Source organism: Mauremys reevesii, linkage group 1, assembly GCF_016161935.1.
Source record: "Mauremys reevesii isolate NIE-2019 linkage group 1, ASM1616193v1, whole genome shotgun sequence".
Lineage (NCBI taxonomy): Eukaryota > Metazoa > Chordata > Testudines > Geoemydidae > Mauremys > Mauremys reevesii.
The window spans coordinates 290,982,289-290,999,379 of NC_052623.1; the positions used below are offsets into that span (position 1 = coordinate 290,982,289).

Sequence of the window (17,091 nt, forward strand, 5' to 3'; positions counted from 1 at the left end):
TTAACTAGTTATGCTAAACAATCTGTTCCACCTTGTATGTAGCCGTGACACTCTGAGTAAGTTTCCAAGACCTGAAAAAGAGTTCTTTGAAAGCTTGTTTCTCTTATCAACAGAAGTTAGTCCAATAAAAGATATTACCTCACCCACCTTGTCTCTCTAGTTTCCATAACAGCCTTTTGTGAAGGACTTTGTCAAACATTTTGTTTCTCTCTTTCCCCCTCTCCTCTTCTGACTGGTAAATACTTTGTTCTCACCTATAACAGAGGGCCAGAACTTCCACTCTGTTACACTGGTCAAATGTTGATATAAACTCCATGGCACTCAACAGTTATACCGTAATGAAGCAGGGAATCAGGTCCAGACTCCGTAACATTTAAAACCAATTTTTTACACTTTAATTTTTATTACCTTTTTGAAGATGACTAAAATGCTGTTGTCCATCTGCCTTACATAATTATTTGCTACCTATAAAAAGATTTGTGTTTTCCAACAAGGAAACACTTTACCCTTGTTTTGCGTGAGAAACCTTCTTAATGCTTTTTGTCTCTGATAGATGACATGCTAAAAGACTCTCATTTTGTTTGTAACGCAGCAGCTGCAAACAGCAGAAAGGACAAGTCATTACGGATTATGAGCCAAAAGTTTGTCATGCTGTTCCTTGTCTCCAAAACCAAGATAGTCACTCTTGACATAGCAGCAAAAATACTGATAGAAGAAAGCCAGGATGCAGCAGATCACAGCAAGTTTAAAAGTGAGTATCACGGTTAAGAAATGGATTAACCATCCAGTCAGCAGGGAAAATGGAGGCACATTCAGATTGATATCTGAGATTTTTTTCAATCTCAGACAGCATGGATAGAATCACCTGTGATTAAGGGTTTTTTAACTAAACATATAAAACTTTAATCATAAATACCCCTGCCCTAAATATTCAGATATACTGGGGGGGGCGGAAGAAGCCTTCAGCTGCACAACTTGTATTTTATGAGTGTTGTCATCCAGCTACATCATCATTCAATTCATTGGAGTTGTAGGGATTATAAAAACAAAAAATGGATTGATATGAGTTTTCGCCTATGCTGCTGCCTTCAGGATGGGATGAAATATTTTTATCAAGCAATTCTGCTCTTGCTGGGGAATGCATCCATTGGACAGAAGGAAGAGGATGCTTTTCCAAAGTGACTTGTGCATAAACTGATGTACTTCCTTTTAACCTATTCCCAAAAGTTACTGTGGCATTATGGCAGAAATTCATTAGCTTGTACAGCAGTGGTCCCCAAACTTTTTCTGTTGTGACCCCTCCTTACCCATAATCGAACCTCTCCGCCCGGGAGCTGGGGGCCAGATGCCATGGCCAGGAACGGAGCTGTGGCCGAGAGTGGAGCCATGGAGGGGGCTGGGTAGGGTGACCAGACTGCAAGTGTGAAAAATCAGGACAGGGGGTGCGGGGGGGGGGAATAGGAGCCTATTTAAGAAAAAGACCCAAAAATCGGGACTGTCCCTATAAAATCAGGACATCTGGTCACCCTAGGGCTGGGGCTGGAAGCCATAGCCGGGAGAGGAGCCTGGGAGTTGGGGGCCGGAGCTGTGGCTGAGGACATAGTGGGGCTGGGTGATGTTCCCTCCCTGCCTCCCGTGGGGGCTGACTTGGGCCCCACTCGTCCCTCCCAAAAAAAAATTCCTCCAGGCCCCCCTGGCGGGGGTGCCCCACAGTTTGGGGACCACTGTTGTACAGGCATATTTACAGTATACTCTTTACACTTTTGTTTACCTTTCAGCAAAGGTACGAAGATTGTATGATATCGCCAACGTTCTGACCAGCTTAGGGCTCATAAAGAAAGTGCATGTCACAGAAGAAAGGGGTCGCAAACCAGCCTTCAAATGGATTGGGCCTGTGGAATTCAGTGGAAATAGTGGTAATTTGTGTTGTTTGGCGGTTGTTTGTGCATTTTTCTGGAACTTTCTTCCAAGGTGGATTGATTTACACTGAGGCTTTCCACTTAGTGATTTCAATCATCAATTTTAATAACTCTTCCATTTGTACTTCAGCTATTTTCTAAAGAAAGGTACATTCTCACTGGTTAATATAACCATTAAAATATGTTGATTTACCACTAAATAGAACCTTTACATTCAAGTTTGAACTTTTTTTTTCCCCTACCTAGGAGGGTACACAATAACTATATACATTTATATAAGCAATTATATAGCTTAATATTGTCAGATTCTTAATTAGACATTTTTAGTATGTTAGAAAATGGTGAATTAGATATTATTTACTACATAATTAACTTTGTACTCATGATTTGTGTCAAGCTGCATTATGATGGTAACTGGAATTTAATTAAACACACAACCGCATATAACATTTATTTTTATTACACAAAATAAGCCCTTAATACGGTACATGACCCAGTGTGACAAATTTATAAAGCCAGACCTCAGAAGTTAATCAGGGAAAAACAAGTTATTTCTTTATATAGAAAAGCAGCCTTTCATTGTTGTGTGTTAGAGGCTCATGGATTCAGCATATTTTATTTTTTATTTAAGAGATTATAAGTTTAGGCCTTAACATATTTTGTATTACTATCAGATTTCTTTTTAAACTGGTTTATTTTAAAAAAGAAAAACTTACAATTTTTTATTTAAATTGGATTTTGTTATTTAAATTATATTTTTTTTTATTTAAATCAATTTTTTTAAATCACTCTGCTCTTTCCCAAATTTTACATGGTTGTTTTCTAGTTGAAGAGTGAGTCAGAATTCATTACCTTCTGTTCCCATAAACGTGTAGTGTCCAAATTTCCTAATGTAGGTCATCTATCTAAGCAGCCTTTTTAAAATCGCTGCCAGAATGTAAGGGAAAGGGGAGAGATTGGAGATATTTATGGGTACTTTTTTTTTGTTTGTTTCTTTGTTTTCTTTTCTTCATGCAACACTAGTTTAAGGTGCAAGGCAATGGAAAATCCGTTCCTTAGGGACACATTCTGGCCCATGCAGTGGCCTCTTTTGTGCTGCAAAGGGTCAATAAATCTGCCCTGAACAGGCAGCTGACTATTCACCCTACATGGGGAATCACCCTGGTGGTGCAGAGCTGCTCCTCTGCCTCTTGTCCCCTGACACGGGGAGTTTTGTTTCAGGAGATAAAAGGCATGGCCATGGTGTGCCTACATCCTGGCGATCCTTGGCTCCCAAAGTAGAGCCCTTATGCTGCTTTATTTGAGGGCTGGCCAATCCTAGGATAAAGGAGAAGTAAGGGTTAATGTTAATGATACTTTGCCCCACCTTCCCATTTTTCTCCCCACAGCTGTTCCTAGTAGAGCTTAGGTGTAGCCCAGGATCTTGAGCTATATACAGTACTGGAGTGGGTAGGGGGGACCTTATCTTGTCCACTAGCTCTGACATAGTTTTGTGGTGTTAGAATAGTGTAGGGTTTAAAGGGGTTTTCTTCTGCTGTGTCCGTAGCAAAGCTCCACGACGTGGCAGAAGCTACCATGACAACAGGTGTCCTTCAGGTGATAACTTTACAAAAACCAATTCCTTTAGATAATCCGAAAACTGATGTTCCAACATCTGCTGCTTTACCAGATCTGAAAAGAGGGGCGTGTGCCCAACATCAAACCTGTGCTAACGGAAAACAGAGGTTCGCACGGCATGCTTCATTTAACACTGTTCAGCCTTCTGAAGGGATCAAAAGGAAGGTCAGCTCTGAACCCAACAGCCCGCATAGGGAGAGGCAAGGTAACTACCAAGAATTGTTGCTCTTTCCTAACCCATTGTGTCTGCCACTAGCAGTCACTTTCAGCCTTGAAGCAGTGCTCTTATTTTTCAGTAAATTTTCTGTTCTCTACACACTGGAAGTATGGTGCTATTTCTTCTGTTGAAATTTGGCACAGACAGATTAAGATTCTTTAAATAGAAAGAGAACAGATTTTTATTGTCTGGTTCCTGGTAAGATGGAGTTTACTGTAACAATCCAGTTTATAGCACTTTCACACTTCAGAATTGTAAAGTTATAAAGCAATTACAGAATTCCCTGTCAATTGTCTGAAGCCTGCACGGTGTAGAGTGCTTCTTGCTTGGAATTGAGGGTGCTCAGCTCTTCGGAGGTACTGCTCAAACTGAATAGTGAATGTTATAAAAACATCCCTTGGTAGAAAAACTGCATTCCACTCTTTGTATTACCAATATGAAAATGTGCTTAGTAAATCTATGTAATTAATTCAGTGTCCCATTGTTCTTTCAGCTTGCATTGTCGGTTCAGATGAATACTGCTCCAAAATGATAAATCTAGCAGCTGTCTGCAGACAGAAGATGGAAAAGGATACAAAGTAAGTTGGGTCTTAACTTGCAATCTGCTCAGTTCCCTGCCCTGTGAATTTTAATTTAAGGTCAAATTCTGTACTTGGGATGGAAATCTATAATTTCCAGTGACTTCCATTAGAGGATAGAAATTGGCTCTCATGTGCATGTAAAAGATCCACACCAACATGCATCACATTTTAACAGAGAAATAAAACAGCTATTGAGATTTTTCAAAGCAGTCTAGGAAGATGTGCCTAAATCCCCTATACAATTAATGGACTATATATGTATAAATTCCCTGGTGTATGAAAATTTCAAAACACAATATATTTATTGGAAGCTTAGGGCTACAAGCTCCCCTACCATGAGTATGGCTCCGTGTCTCACGGAGATTGCAGAAGTCACAGATTCTGTGACTTTCCGTGAAATCTGTGGCTTCTGCAGCAGCCAGTGTGGCTGACCCCAGGGCCAGCCGCTCAGGTGGCCCTGCAGCCAACCGCAACAGCCATTGCTCGGGCAGCCCCGGGCATCTGGCCCTGGGGACTACCCAAGCAGCAGCCAGTGTGGCTGGCCCCGGGGACCGCCTGAGCAGCGGTGCTGGGGGCGGCCGGAGCAGACGCTGCTCAGTGGCCCCCGGCAGCTGTTGCTGTTGCCCCTCCTCCCCCATCAAGCAGTGCCCCCCCTCCTTGAGCAGTGGCTCCCCCCCCCGTAGCAACGGTCCCAGGTGTGGCCGGAGCAGCCACTGCTCAGTGGCCCCCGGTAGCTGGTGGGCTGGCCCTGGAGTGCCACCACCACCAAGATTTATAATATAAGTCATGGACAGGTCACAGACTGTGACTAAATCATAGCCTTAACCATGAGCTTTTTCCACGCCAATGGGGCAAGAAAACTGAATTTGTACTCATTCCTCATTCTTTTGTCAGAGTTCAGTTCCCTTAACCACTCTCAGATGGGCTACCAATAGGCCTGAGTCATCCACTGGCAGCCCCAGGCCCAGAGTCACAGAGGTATTTAGCCACCTAACTTCTACTGTGACTTTGGGCCCCAGTATCTCTGAGCTGGTTCCCAGCCCTATGGCAGCATGGGTCTTAAAAGTAGCCCATCACACACTGGCTGCTGAATCCAGAACCTTTACGGGGCGTTTGGACTTGTGGAAGTGCAACCTGAGTTGGTTGAAATTTTTGACAAAAAATGTTTCAATAAAAATTTTGAAGCAAAAAATAGAATTTCCATCTTGCAATTGTGAAGAAATAATTCTTCAACTCCCCTTTTAAAAATTTTTTTCTCATTTTCTCCAATGGAAAAAGGGGGAAAGTAGGATTCTTCCCACTAAAATGAAACAAAATATTTCTAACAAAAGGATGAATCTTTTAGGGTTTTAACCAACTCTCCACGCAAGTTAATACTGACTTTACTCATTAATTTGGAGCCAGAATATGCTAATGAGAGCAACTGTTTTCTCCATCTAAAAGGGTGGTGGTTAAACCCCACGGAGACCCTTCTGTGGAGGAAAGGGGTAAACATGCTGCAGAGCTGTTCTGCTCCATTGCCAAATTCCAAACATCCTCTGCTAACGTAGGTGAGAATAGCATGGATCCCTTAATGTGTGGGCACATGTTGTATCTCCCTGCTAGCGCTTACTGAAAGAACTGAACGGTAGTACAGCCAAAGAATCTGAGAGTCAGCTTCTCTGTGGTTTGACGTGATATGTAAGTGACTGATACATTGTTTGATAATTACTGCACTCTGTCAGGTGGTCTCCACACACAACCCCAGAGATTCTCACTGTTTTATTTTAAGGGCAGTTTATGGGGATGTCATTCTGGACTAAACATTTTTTTTTCCTCTTTTCCTTACACCTTTTAGGAGTAAAATTTGTGCCACTGAAACAATCTTAAATTCATCAAGGAACCCAGCTATAATCTCTCCTTTCTCTGTTCTTCCGGATTCTGGGGACTCTGATTTTTGTTTTAACCCCTTGCCTCACCCAGTGTTTCCTGTTGCTCACTCAGACATGTCACACCTCTCTCTGCCAAATGGTATGAATGGCCAAGTTTTGCAGACTCCCATTTTGGCAGCCTCCAAAACAGAGAATGGGAAAACTGCTCTGCTCCCCAACCAGCCTTTTGTTTACCTCCCCTCTGCATCTCTCGTCATGCTGTGTGGCAGTCCTCAGGAAAGTCTGTCCAGGGAGAACCTTCTAACTACAGAAGAAAAGTGCAACAGAAGCCCTGAGGGGCAGGCCTCACCCTTAAAGCCACAAGCTGCTGTATTTGCTGTTAACTGTCACAAGCGTAGTTCCCAGAAGTGTGCGTCTCTCTCCACGCCTGCAGCCACCATAGAGCCAGCTGCTAAAAGGAAGATTATGGAGCAGAGTGATGTCCCCCTCTCATTGGTGCTACCCAAGGTAGGGACACGCATTTAATTTATACCCAGCTTTGTTGCTAAGGCTGAGAGCAGGGGAAAGATACTTACATTACTTGAAATAGTCTTTTCTGCAGATGAACATTCACTGCAGATACCTATTTAGAGAGAAAAATGCCACCTCCTCGCACAAGTATAATCTGGGGGGAGAAATACATTTGGTGAAGCATTAATTGGAAGAGGTGTGCTGTGCCTCTGGTGAAAAATGCCTGCCTCACAATGAGGTACAGATCAGTCCCTAGCACTGAAAAACCTGCGAGAGGGGAAGAAATCTGTGAGGATTCCTCTCCACATTGTCCTGTCACTGGAGCTGCCTCCAAATATGGCAGTTCCACAGGAGACATTGTTCCTCCACACCAGCTCTTGTCCCAGCAGGGTTCACCCTGGCAGCATGGCTCATTCTACATGGCCACAAGAGAGGTGATCTGCATCTTCCCCTCTTCCTTGTCTCGCCTCCTACTCTGTCCTCCTAGTCCAACTTCTCCTCTCAGCAGGATGAGTGGGTGGGGAGAGGATGTGGCCTTGGAGGCCAATGAGCCACTTTCTGCAAAGGGAGGAGGATCACATCCAGAGTCCACTCCAGGTGCTGAAGTAGGGGGCATGTCCTTGCCCCACGTCAGTGTTTGTATCTGCGTTGTCTGGAGCATCTACAAGGGATCTACAATCCTTGTTGAGTTTTTCCTTCAAATTAAAAAAAAAAAAAAAAAGCCCTCTCCAGGGATATTTTTGCAAGAGAACTATATCTATTTAATAGGTCTAAGCATTTAAGGTGAAATTCAGCCCTGTGCAGATGGCCTGTGCACCCCTCAAACCATGACTTCAGTGGTGCATAGGCCTTGTGCTGGCCCTCTGCACCAGGGTGAATTTCACTCTTCAGTCAAGGAAGGCATGCAAGAGATGGTAGCTCATATACTATTTTTTAATTTGGACTCTTCCTCCTAATTCTCTTTTTTGCTCAGAAACCTTTTGAGCCACCTGATGTAGAATATCCCCGGGGAAGCAACTGTGCCTCTAATGTGCATCTAGGAGCTTTTCATCTTGACTTAGGAACTCCTGCTGCTGCTGACGAGGCTGGAGAAGAGGATACAACTAAACCTTTAGATTCTCAGGATCAGGAAAAGCAATCTCAGAACAGAGACCTTGAAGATCCCTCACAGGGAAAAGAGCACATCTCTCAAGAAAATACCAAACAGCCCTTCTTTCCACAGTATCTCTATGTGCAGCCAGCAGCAGGTAAGGACTATAGATACACAGGGATACATTATGACTAAATGATGAGGCCTAAATTTGAACATTTAGGCATCTTAAGTGAGGTTCTTAAATCCACATTCGGGCACCTAAATAAGTGACCTGAATTTCAGAAAGCCTGATCACCCACAAATCCCACTGAAGTCAATGGGAGCTGCTTCTACTCAGCAACTCTCAAAACCAGCCCACTTTTATTTAGGTACCTGTATATGGATTACAGTGAATAACCAGGGCTTCCTGTATTCCCATAGTAACACACGTTACCCATCACAATAGTCCTGTTCTTTGGAACCTAAATTGCCTTTTGTTTTGTTTTAGCCCTTATGATTGTGGAGGGAACCTTGAAAAGGAGAATGTATGTCTGGCCTACACCTAAAACTTAGGTTGACCCAGCTACATTGCTCAGGGCTGTGAAAACTTTCCCTGTGTGATGTAGTTAGGGCAACCTAACCCCCACTGCAGACACAGCTAGGTCAACCTAGCTACCACCTCTGTAGCGGGTGGATTTATGATAGTGACAGAAAAGCTTTTGTCGCTGTAGTGTCTACACTACAGCAATGTAGCTGCAGCTATACCACTGTAGCGCTTGTACTGTAGACATGGTGTCTTCATAAGCCTGAAAAAATAGCTCTAGCAGGTGTGAACTGCCTCACTCGTCTCAAGCAGGGCTTTGTGGATTCCACAGTCATGGAATCTATTTTTCCAGGATGTCATGCACTTCAGCACTGCTGCTGGAGAATTTTGTCCTATTGCTGTTGCCAGGCATGTGAATTCTTGTTTTCTGGCTCCCTGCCCTGCCAGGATCAGTTTGCAGGTGGCACAAGGGGTAGTTACTTGCATTACAATGTATGCTTTGGTCCATGGAGCTAGGCAGCAGGGAGCCAGAGCTGAAGTCTGGCTTGTAGCCAAGAGTGTGGAGAACTAGAAGAGTAGGCTAGTAAGTTAAGCAGCCTGGAGAACACTGCAGCAGCTGAGGTCCAGGGAGTTGAGTTGCTCTCCTAAAGACAGTTACAAGCTTTCCCCTTTCCAGGCACCTGAGTGGGGTGTAGGGAAGAGGATTTTATAGCAACAGAGTAAGCTGCTGTGGAATGGAGAGGTTGTTCCCTTGGAATTTGGTCTCATTGTGACACTGAGTCAAAGACACTAGAGCTCCACATGGATGCAGGGGTTCACCTGTGTGGAGCAACTTACAGGCTGGGGGCCTTACTTTGAAATATTGATCCAGGTGTTCAGAAGATCCGATAAATTGCGGGCCAATTCAGATCCTATTGAAGACAATGAAAGTCTTTCCACTGACTGCAGTTAGTTTAATTGGGCCCTTAACAAATGGATTTTTATAAATTTATTTCTTTTAAAGTAGGGCTGTCAAACAATTACAAAAATTAATCTCGAGATTTTTTTAAAAATCACAATCGCAGTTTTATAATACTGTTAAACAATAATAGAATACCATTTATTTAAATATTTTTGGATATTTTCTACATTTTCAAATGCATTGATTTCAGTTACCACACAGCATACAAAGTGTTCAGTGCTCACTTTATATTTTTATTACAAATATTTGCACTGTAAAAATGATAAACAAAAGAAATAGTATATTTCAATTCACCTCATACAAGTACTGTAGTGCAATTTTTTTATCGTGAAAGTGTCTTACAAGGTGGGGAATTACAGGTAGCACCCCATAAATGTAAACAAACTTGTTTGTCTGAGCGATTGGCTGAACAAGAAGTAGGACTGAGGGGACTTGCAGACCCTAAAGTTTTTACGTTTTATTTTTGAATGCAGTTAAGTAACAAAAACAAATCTACATTTGTAAGTTGCACTTTCACAATAAAGATATGGCACTATAGAACTGGTATGAGGTGAATTGAAAAATACTGTTTCTTTTGTTTATCTTTATTAGTGTAAATATTTGTAATAAAAATAATATAAAGTGAGCACTGTACACTTTGTATTCTGTGCTGTAATTGAAATGAATATATTTGAAAACAGAAAAACATCCAAAAATATTTATAATAAATTGGTATTCTATTATTGTTTAACAATGCTATTAAAATGGCTAATTTTTGTAATTGAGTTAGTTTATTTTGAGTTAATCGCTTGAGTTAACTGCAATTAATTGACAGCCCTACTTTAAAGTTGTGTATAAGTTTTCTTTTGTTGTTGTTGGTTTTTAAGTAGTTCAGCAAATTATTTCTATTAGTCTGGAAACAAGTGCTAAGCTTGTGTATACAGAGTGCAGCTTATGGTTATTTTCTTAATTATACAATAGCAAATGGTGCTTGGTGCATTACAGATGCTTGCAATCTAAAGAGAAAAATATAAAAGGAAGATGAGAGGAAAGGTGGGGGTATAACAAATGTAGAGAGATTGAGCAGCTTTCTCAGTCATGTAGTTTGTTACCTTCGTGTTTTGCTTTTTCCTAAACAACTTCACTTTCTGCTTCTCCCTTTTACTGAATAACTGTTTAGTATGGTTAATGTCAATTAGCAAACTGCATTAATTCCTTAATCTTCTCTCTCTTTTTGGTTTAGGATTAAGTGGTTTTAACTTCCTGTTTTCTGCAAACCAAATCCCTGGTGCTGTTGGTCTGTCTGCAAGCCAGTTACCATCTCTTAGTGTTCCCTGTGTGGTAGTGCCATCTACAGCCTTGGCACCCTTCCCTCTTATCTGTTCTCCAGCAATCACCAATCCACTTTCTTCTGCTCCTGCTGGCTCTTTTCCAAATACTGCGTCCACGAATTTCAGCATGCCTGGCCTAACATCAACAACACCTGTCTTTATTGGCACCACAGCAATGGTTACTCCAAAGACCTCTAAAATACCTTCAGTGGATCCACAGCAACCAGCTCCTTCTGCTGTACATTTGAGCCCTGTGCTTGGAAGATCTTGCAACACAGTTAAACTGGAATCCCCAGTTTGTACGGGGCCCCCAGTCACCCTTCTGAAACTCCAACAGGTGAGGGATTAATTAAAGGGAGGCTATACAAAAGTGCAAACTTGGGGTCAAGTGCCTGAGACTGAATGAAAGTGAATTGGTTTTGGAGTTATTTACTCAGCTTCAGAGTGTGTGTTTGTCAGCCTGTCTCAGAGAGAGAGGATAACAAACTCTGGTGCAGTGACTACCATTGCCGTTAAATATTTTTTAAAAAGCCCTGACAGGCTGAAGTGTAACGTTAAACAGATATGTGTATCTACAAGTTTGCTACCACCATATATTGAATTATTACTCTTTCTCGGAAACCAGAGTCTGTGCTTTTCCTCAGTGCTCTGATTGGTAAGGCTGTAAGAAACTTGTGGGGCAGTCTTGGGGAGGGCAGGAAGGGTTGGTGCAGCCACACTTTGTTATGCATGCAGCCTACCTTCCAAAGCAGGGCAGCAGCACAGAAGAGATGGTATGCATCCTGCTTGGCTCTCAAAGGTAAGCATGACAATGAGGCAGCCAGGGAAAATATGAATGGTGTTGCAACCACATGTCAGGTTACAACACCATTCACTCAAATTTGGCCAGGTCACCACCTCCGCCATGACGTCTGTGAGTGACATTGCAACCTAGTTTACAAGTTCACGTTAATTTGGGTCACTCATATTTGTGGTAACTATAAAAATGTGCAGTACGTATTAACAGCTGTGCTTTCTGCAATAAAATTGCAGCCAGCAATTTTTTTTTATAGCCTTACAGATAGGCACTACCACTAAAAATCTGTAGTGTGTAAAGTAAATAAATAGGGCCGGGGCAGTGTGGCGCAGGAGGATTCTCAGTTTTAACTCAGACTGAGCCTCTGTCTGAAAAGTTGTATGAAGTATAAATCCTCCAGGCTCCACCCCCAATCTTTTACTGTAATCACTAAATAATACAGCCTCCTAGTGGTAGTGTCAGATTAGAGTGCTGAGCAAAAATATTGTATACAATGTATAGAGAAAAAGGATCTTAATTTTTTAAAAAATTAGCACAGTGTTTGTGTTTTTTCTTGGGTAAAGAAATCACAAATACAAATTCAGAATGGAGAGGAAATTGGCTGTGTTTCGTACTATAAATGAGATCAAACTGCATTCATTATAGTTAAGGCTACGATTTAGTCACAGGTATTTTTAATAAGTCATGGACAGGTTATGGGCAATAAGCAATAAATGAACTATAAATACCCCTAACTAAATCGGGGGGGGGGGGGCGCTACTGGGGGAGGAGCTAGGGGCCATTGCTGGGAGGGCGAGAGCACCCCGAGGTCAGGGGCACCAACTGCTGGGGGCTGCTGAGCAGCGGCTGCTCCAGCCGCCCAGGGACCGCTGCTCAGGTGGTCCCTGGGGCCAGCTGCCCAGGGCCGCCCAAGCAGCGGCTAATGCGGCTGGCCCTAGGGTCACTCCAGCCGTGGCAGGTGTGCCTGTCCCTGGGGCCACGTGAACACTGGCTCCAAAGCCAGCTGCTTGACTTCCGCAACCTCCATGACAGACACGGAGCCCTACTTATAGTGCATCACTACCTACTTCTCATATCCACTGTGCTTGTTTTTGCTTTAGTCTTACTTGTTTAAAATTACTATTTCACTACTGGGGAATGGATGAGCCATTAAAATAAGTTGTATTTTTGGATCTTTGTGAACTTATGAAAAATGTTGTAGCAGAGAATTTAAAGATCAGTCACCATATAACCACTAAAAAGAGTGATAGGTTTGTGTTATAAAGTTCTCGCTAAAGTTTTCAAACCGGATGTCTAACACTAGGCACCTAAAATCCATATTGGGCACCTGACGGTGAGGTAGGGAAGCACTTTAAACTGAATTTGTCTGATTTTTCAGTTGTGTAAATATGGATTTAGGAGCCTAATTTTAGACACCTGGTTTGAAAACTATCCGTATGTCTAACAAATTGTGTGTTCTCACTTTTGGATAAGACATTTCTGAGTTGCTTTGTTTCATTTTTATAACTAGCCGTCAGCAGCCCCACTTACTCCGAAGAGCATTCGTCCTACACATCACGAGGCATTTTTCAAAACTCCCGGCAGCCTTGGAGATCCTATTGCATGGAAGAAAAATGAAGGCAACCAGACCAGAAATGCCAGTTCTGTTCAGAGAAGACTAGAAATCTCAAGTAGTGGCAGTGACTAATCCAGCTCATTGCAAAGGTGTGGTCATATTGTAATATGACTTCATAATTGTTACAAAAGAAAAAGCTATCGTCTAACAAGAGGAGCCTGTTAAAATGTCATCCCTATTGGCACACTTCCCCGTTGTGTATTTGCCCGCTAGTTCTTTAACTTTCTCTTTCATGAATCATCCCTATCACTGAAATATCTTCATTAATTCCTCATGTAATACTAGTTAGGATTCAAACTTTGTGTACGGTGCAACAATGTGAGCATCAAATTGCATTTGTAGTTTTAATTTGAAAAATATCATTGCTGTGAGGAAATGCAAACAGACTTACTGGAGTCTCATGGAGCTTGTTTGTTTGGGTGGTGGGTTTTTGTTTTGTTTGTTTGTTTGTTTTTTAAATGAGCTGTCTAGCACTTATCTAGGGTGAGTGTTTTTTACATGTCCTCTACTTACCCTGAATAAATCTGTGGTAAAAAAACGATAACCTCCTGCAGTTGTAGAAGCAGCTGCTTGCTGCGTTCCAATCTGTCAAGTTCTGCCTCAGCAATGCAGCCTCTTATTTATTTTGTACATTGGAATGGGATTTAGTGCAAAATGTTTGCAGCTTCAAAATAACAGATTTTCTCAGGGTATGACTACTTGAATATTGATTGGTTGTTGTACAGTTTTCCCTGCACTTGTTTTACAAAAGCCTGATAAACTTACAGTATGGATGAATGTATACATATGAAAAATATTAAGACCAAAATAACTGTGAATCTTAACTTTTTTTGGTAGTTGTGTTAATGAACTGTATTAGTCCTTGTCTTGTCTTTTTACTGGGCAAAAAGTACAAGTTAATTGACAAATAGTCCAGAAACTGGTTCCTAAATAACACAATCTGACAAATTAATTTTGGGAATAGTGAACCTCTGAAATGTTGGTCTAGAATCTCTCTCTAAGGCCAGATTACACTGATGAGCAGTTAATCACAAGAATAGATCCAGTTTCCAAAGGGAATACTTGTGTGCATAACTGTTCACCAATGACAGTAGGGGTTTTTGGTAATTCTCATTAGAAATAATAGTTATCCAACTATGTTTTAATATGGCTAGAGATAAAGAACAAGGATGGTTCCCCATGAATGGCATATTTGAATACACGTGAAAAATGGGAGGCTTTGTATTTAGGCATTTACGTGGCTAAATTGTAGAAAGAGGATATCAATGAGTGGGAGTCATGAATTTGAGAAGAGACGGAGGTAGTTATCTTTATTCTTGGAGGGAAGGTAAGAATAAAGAAAGGGATATGTCACACTTAGCATTCAGAGTCTTCAAACAGTGGAAATAATGTAATGGTTAGTACTGATTTGAGATGTTTCCACAAACTTAATCTACAATTGTATTTTTTCAATCTTTTTTAATACTATCATGTTTTGAATTTTTATCAAAAATATGGGTAGCCACATCAGCTCTTCTTTCATGTAGTGAGAATGTTGTGTGTTTACTGGCATTGCTCTCTTGAGAGCAGACAGAGTCTAGTGTGCTACTTCTCTAGTCTTGGGAGTGAAGGATGGTTTTTGTGTGTGTGTGTGGTGGGGGGGTTATAATGAAATGTGTCCTTACAATATGGAATTTAAGAATGAATTTTATTGGAGCTGGAAGTGGGAGTACAGTGGCCTTATGTTAGAAGTAGACCAATAACAGCCTTATAAGGAGGGAGTATTTTAATCCCTCTTTTTAAAAAACAAAAAAACAACAACTTGACAGGAGAATGACAACAGAAATTTTCAGGCAGGGGAAAGGGAAATTTTACCAATGTTAAAATTTGTTTTATTTTTTTTTTACACTACAGTTTTCCAAGTTTACATGATTGTATTTGAATCATTTTTTCTTACAGTCCCAATTATAAATTGCTTTCCAAGGTGAAATGAAGTCTGTAGCTAAAATTAATATTGCCAAGCATTTATTACAGCTACTTATGCTGTGACTCTTCCTCAGCTACTATGCCTCAGTACCTGTTCAGGCTTGAAACAGACTGCTATTGTTCCAGATTGTGTGACTAGTGTAGACTCTCCATACAATCTGTTTGCTCCTTTATTTGTGAGCAGCATGTTAGTGAAATGGCAGTCTGGAGGGAGGAGGAGTGATTTAAAATATTAAGCCTTTTTACTCCACGGTTAAATCATCATTGCAAAGCCCATCTCATTTTGTCAGAAAGGCTGTTCTGTTTCATGACTGACCTAACTATACTTAAAAATACAGGGACAGAAAATCTTCAGTTTCCAATATCTACTTCCACATTTGACTTTTCATTAAAACACTGGGCCTGATTCTGATCTCATTTTCACCAATGTCAATCAGGCATAACTTTACTGCAGTCAGTGGAGTTAGACCAATTATGGTGAGAACAGAATCGGGCCTACCTAGCTTTTGTAATATACAGAGAGTGCAAGGGTTGCTATGGGGCTTGGCACTGTTGCATTTATGTCAATGACAAGACTCTCACCCAGGTAAACAGGAGCAGGAGCAAGACCACTGTGGAATGTAAAATAACCCATCAAACCATGCTACCTGCAGAAGAACTTGCAGCAGTTAGGCTGCTGCACCTGATTTGGGGTATTTCTGGTAGTCGAGGCAATGGCAGTCTACACTTCCTCTTCCATTGTGTTCAGTCAAACAAATCAGCAAAACTGCAAAGGAGAAGCAGGATTTGAATTTGCACTGAGGAAAGTGCACGTGCACGATGTTGTGCAGGGTTTGTGAAACCTTTATGTTCTGGTACAAGTGTTTGGGGGGTCGGGGGATGTATAATTTATATACTTGAATCTACCTACCAGGTTTACATTTCTCAATTTCTTTTGTAAAAGGTGCTATTTCTGTATTTAAAAAGCTGTATTTTTAATGTAAAGCTGCTTCCTCTTTTGTATCATTGCACTGCTAGTTTTATATAGATATTAATTTTATTGCTGCCTGTAACTGTTCTTCACTGGTTAAACATCACTTCCTCCTTTTCCTCCTATCTAGCAATGTTCTTTGTAGCTACCTGCATATAACTGTACTACAATCACACTGTTGTTGCATTTTTAATACCTTTTAGAAAAATCTTAAAACTTTACAAAAATAATAAAAAATGGAAAAAAAAAAAAGCAGAGATTGTGGAGGAGTTTTTTGCTTTTATCTATCTAAAATGTATTCAGGTTGCCCATCACTTTAACATCTGAGCACTGAATACAGTAACTGAGCTCCACCTAGAGCACCTCAGAGTGGCTTCCAGGTTCAGCAGCTTTCCTTACCATGGGTGAGATTCTCACCTCTTCTTTGACCCCTGTATACTGGGTAAAAGCCCCAGAACAGTGCAAAGGAGCTCGAAAAGTCCCAGTACAGAGATTGAGGGAGACCACCACAGGCCGTCCTTCAAAATCTCCCTCAGAAGGTGTGTGTGTTAGGGGGGCTATGGGCCAGAGAAGAGCGTCAGGATAGGGCCGTGGCACATGCTTCAGAGATTCCGGGTAGCGCTGGGGCCATAGTCAAACAACAAACTGCTTTGAGGGTCTGTCTAAATTACCGTACGCCAGCGGCTGTTCTGGCTTCCAGAATCAGCGGGGCACAAGAAGGGCTTAAAGCCACCTTAGCCTCCCTCAGCTGCAAATTCTGGGCTGTGCCTCTTAAAAACTTGGTCCCAAGTCTCATCCCATGTGTTCTTTGCTGTAATGCCTTGACTCAGCTATTACAAAAAGGATTTGCGAAGAGACAAGTTTTGTAATGTGACCCTTCTGCCAGGTGGAGCCAGCAGCAACCAAGGCAGGGTTCAGTATCTAGGGGTTCCTTTTCAACAATACAACACAAAACCGGCTTGAGCCCCCACCCAGTGACTGGGGACAATAACACACCACCCCTTGGGTGCCTCTAAGAGGCAATACTTCCCCTCTCGCAAGCACAGTGTCTGAGTGTAGCAAAAACTTTTAATAAAAGTAGGGAATTAACTCAGCATTAATTTGGGAAAACACGGCAACTAGGGTTCAAAAACACAAACCATG

At 41.7% G+C, this 17,091-nt stretch overlaps 1 protein-coding gene across 4 annotated transcripts in view; it reads left to right on the top strand.

Moving 5' to 3' along the window:
• The window catches only part of E2F7 (E2F transcription factor 7), a 45,143-nt gene extending 30,337 nt beyond the window's left edge, over positions 1-14,806 (top strand). For 2 of the 4 annotated variants that reach the window (XM_039497874.1, XM_039497866.1), the window contains exons 6-13: positions 593-751; positions 1,779-1,916; positions 3,547-3,741; positions 4,247-4,331; positions 6,172-6,712; positions 7,689-7,962; positions 10,515-10,939; positions 12,909-14,806. In XM_039497874.1, the coding sequence (XP_039353808.1) occupies positions 593-751; positions 1,779-1,916; positions 3,547-3,741; positions 4,247-4,331; positions 6,172-6,712; positions 7,689-7,962; positions 10,515-10,939; positions 12,909-13,085 (1,994 nt within the window). In that variant the 3' untranslated portion in view covers positions 13,086-14,806. The remainder of the gene's footprint in view (positions 1-592; positions 752-1,778; positions 1,917-3,546; positions 3,742-4,246; positions 4,332-6,171; positions 6,713-7,688; positions 7,963-10,514; positions 10,940-12,908) is intronic. The other 2 variants (XM_039497890.1, XM_039497883.1) reach the window with 2 other exon arrangements.
• Positions 14,807-17,091: the final 2,285 nt, after the last annotated feature.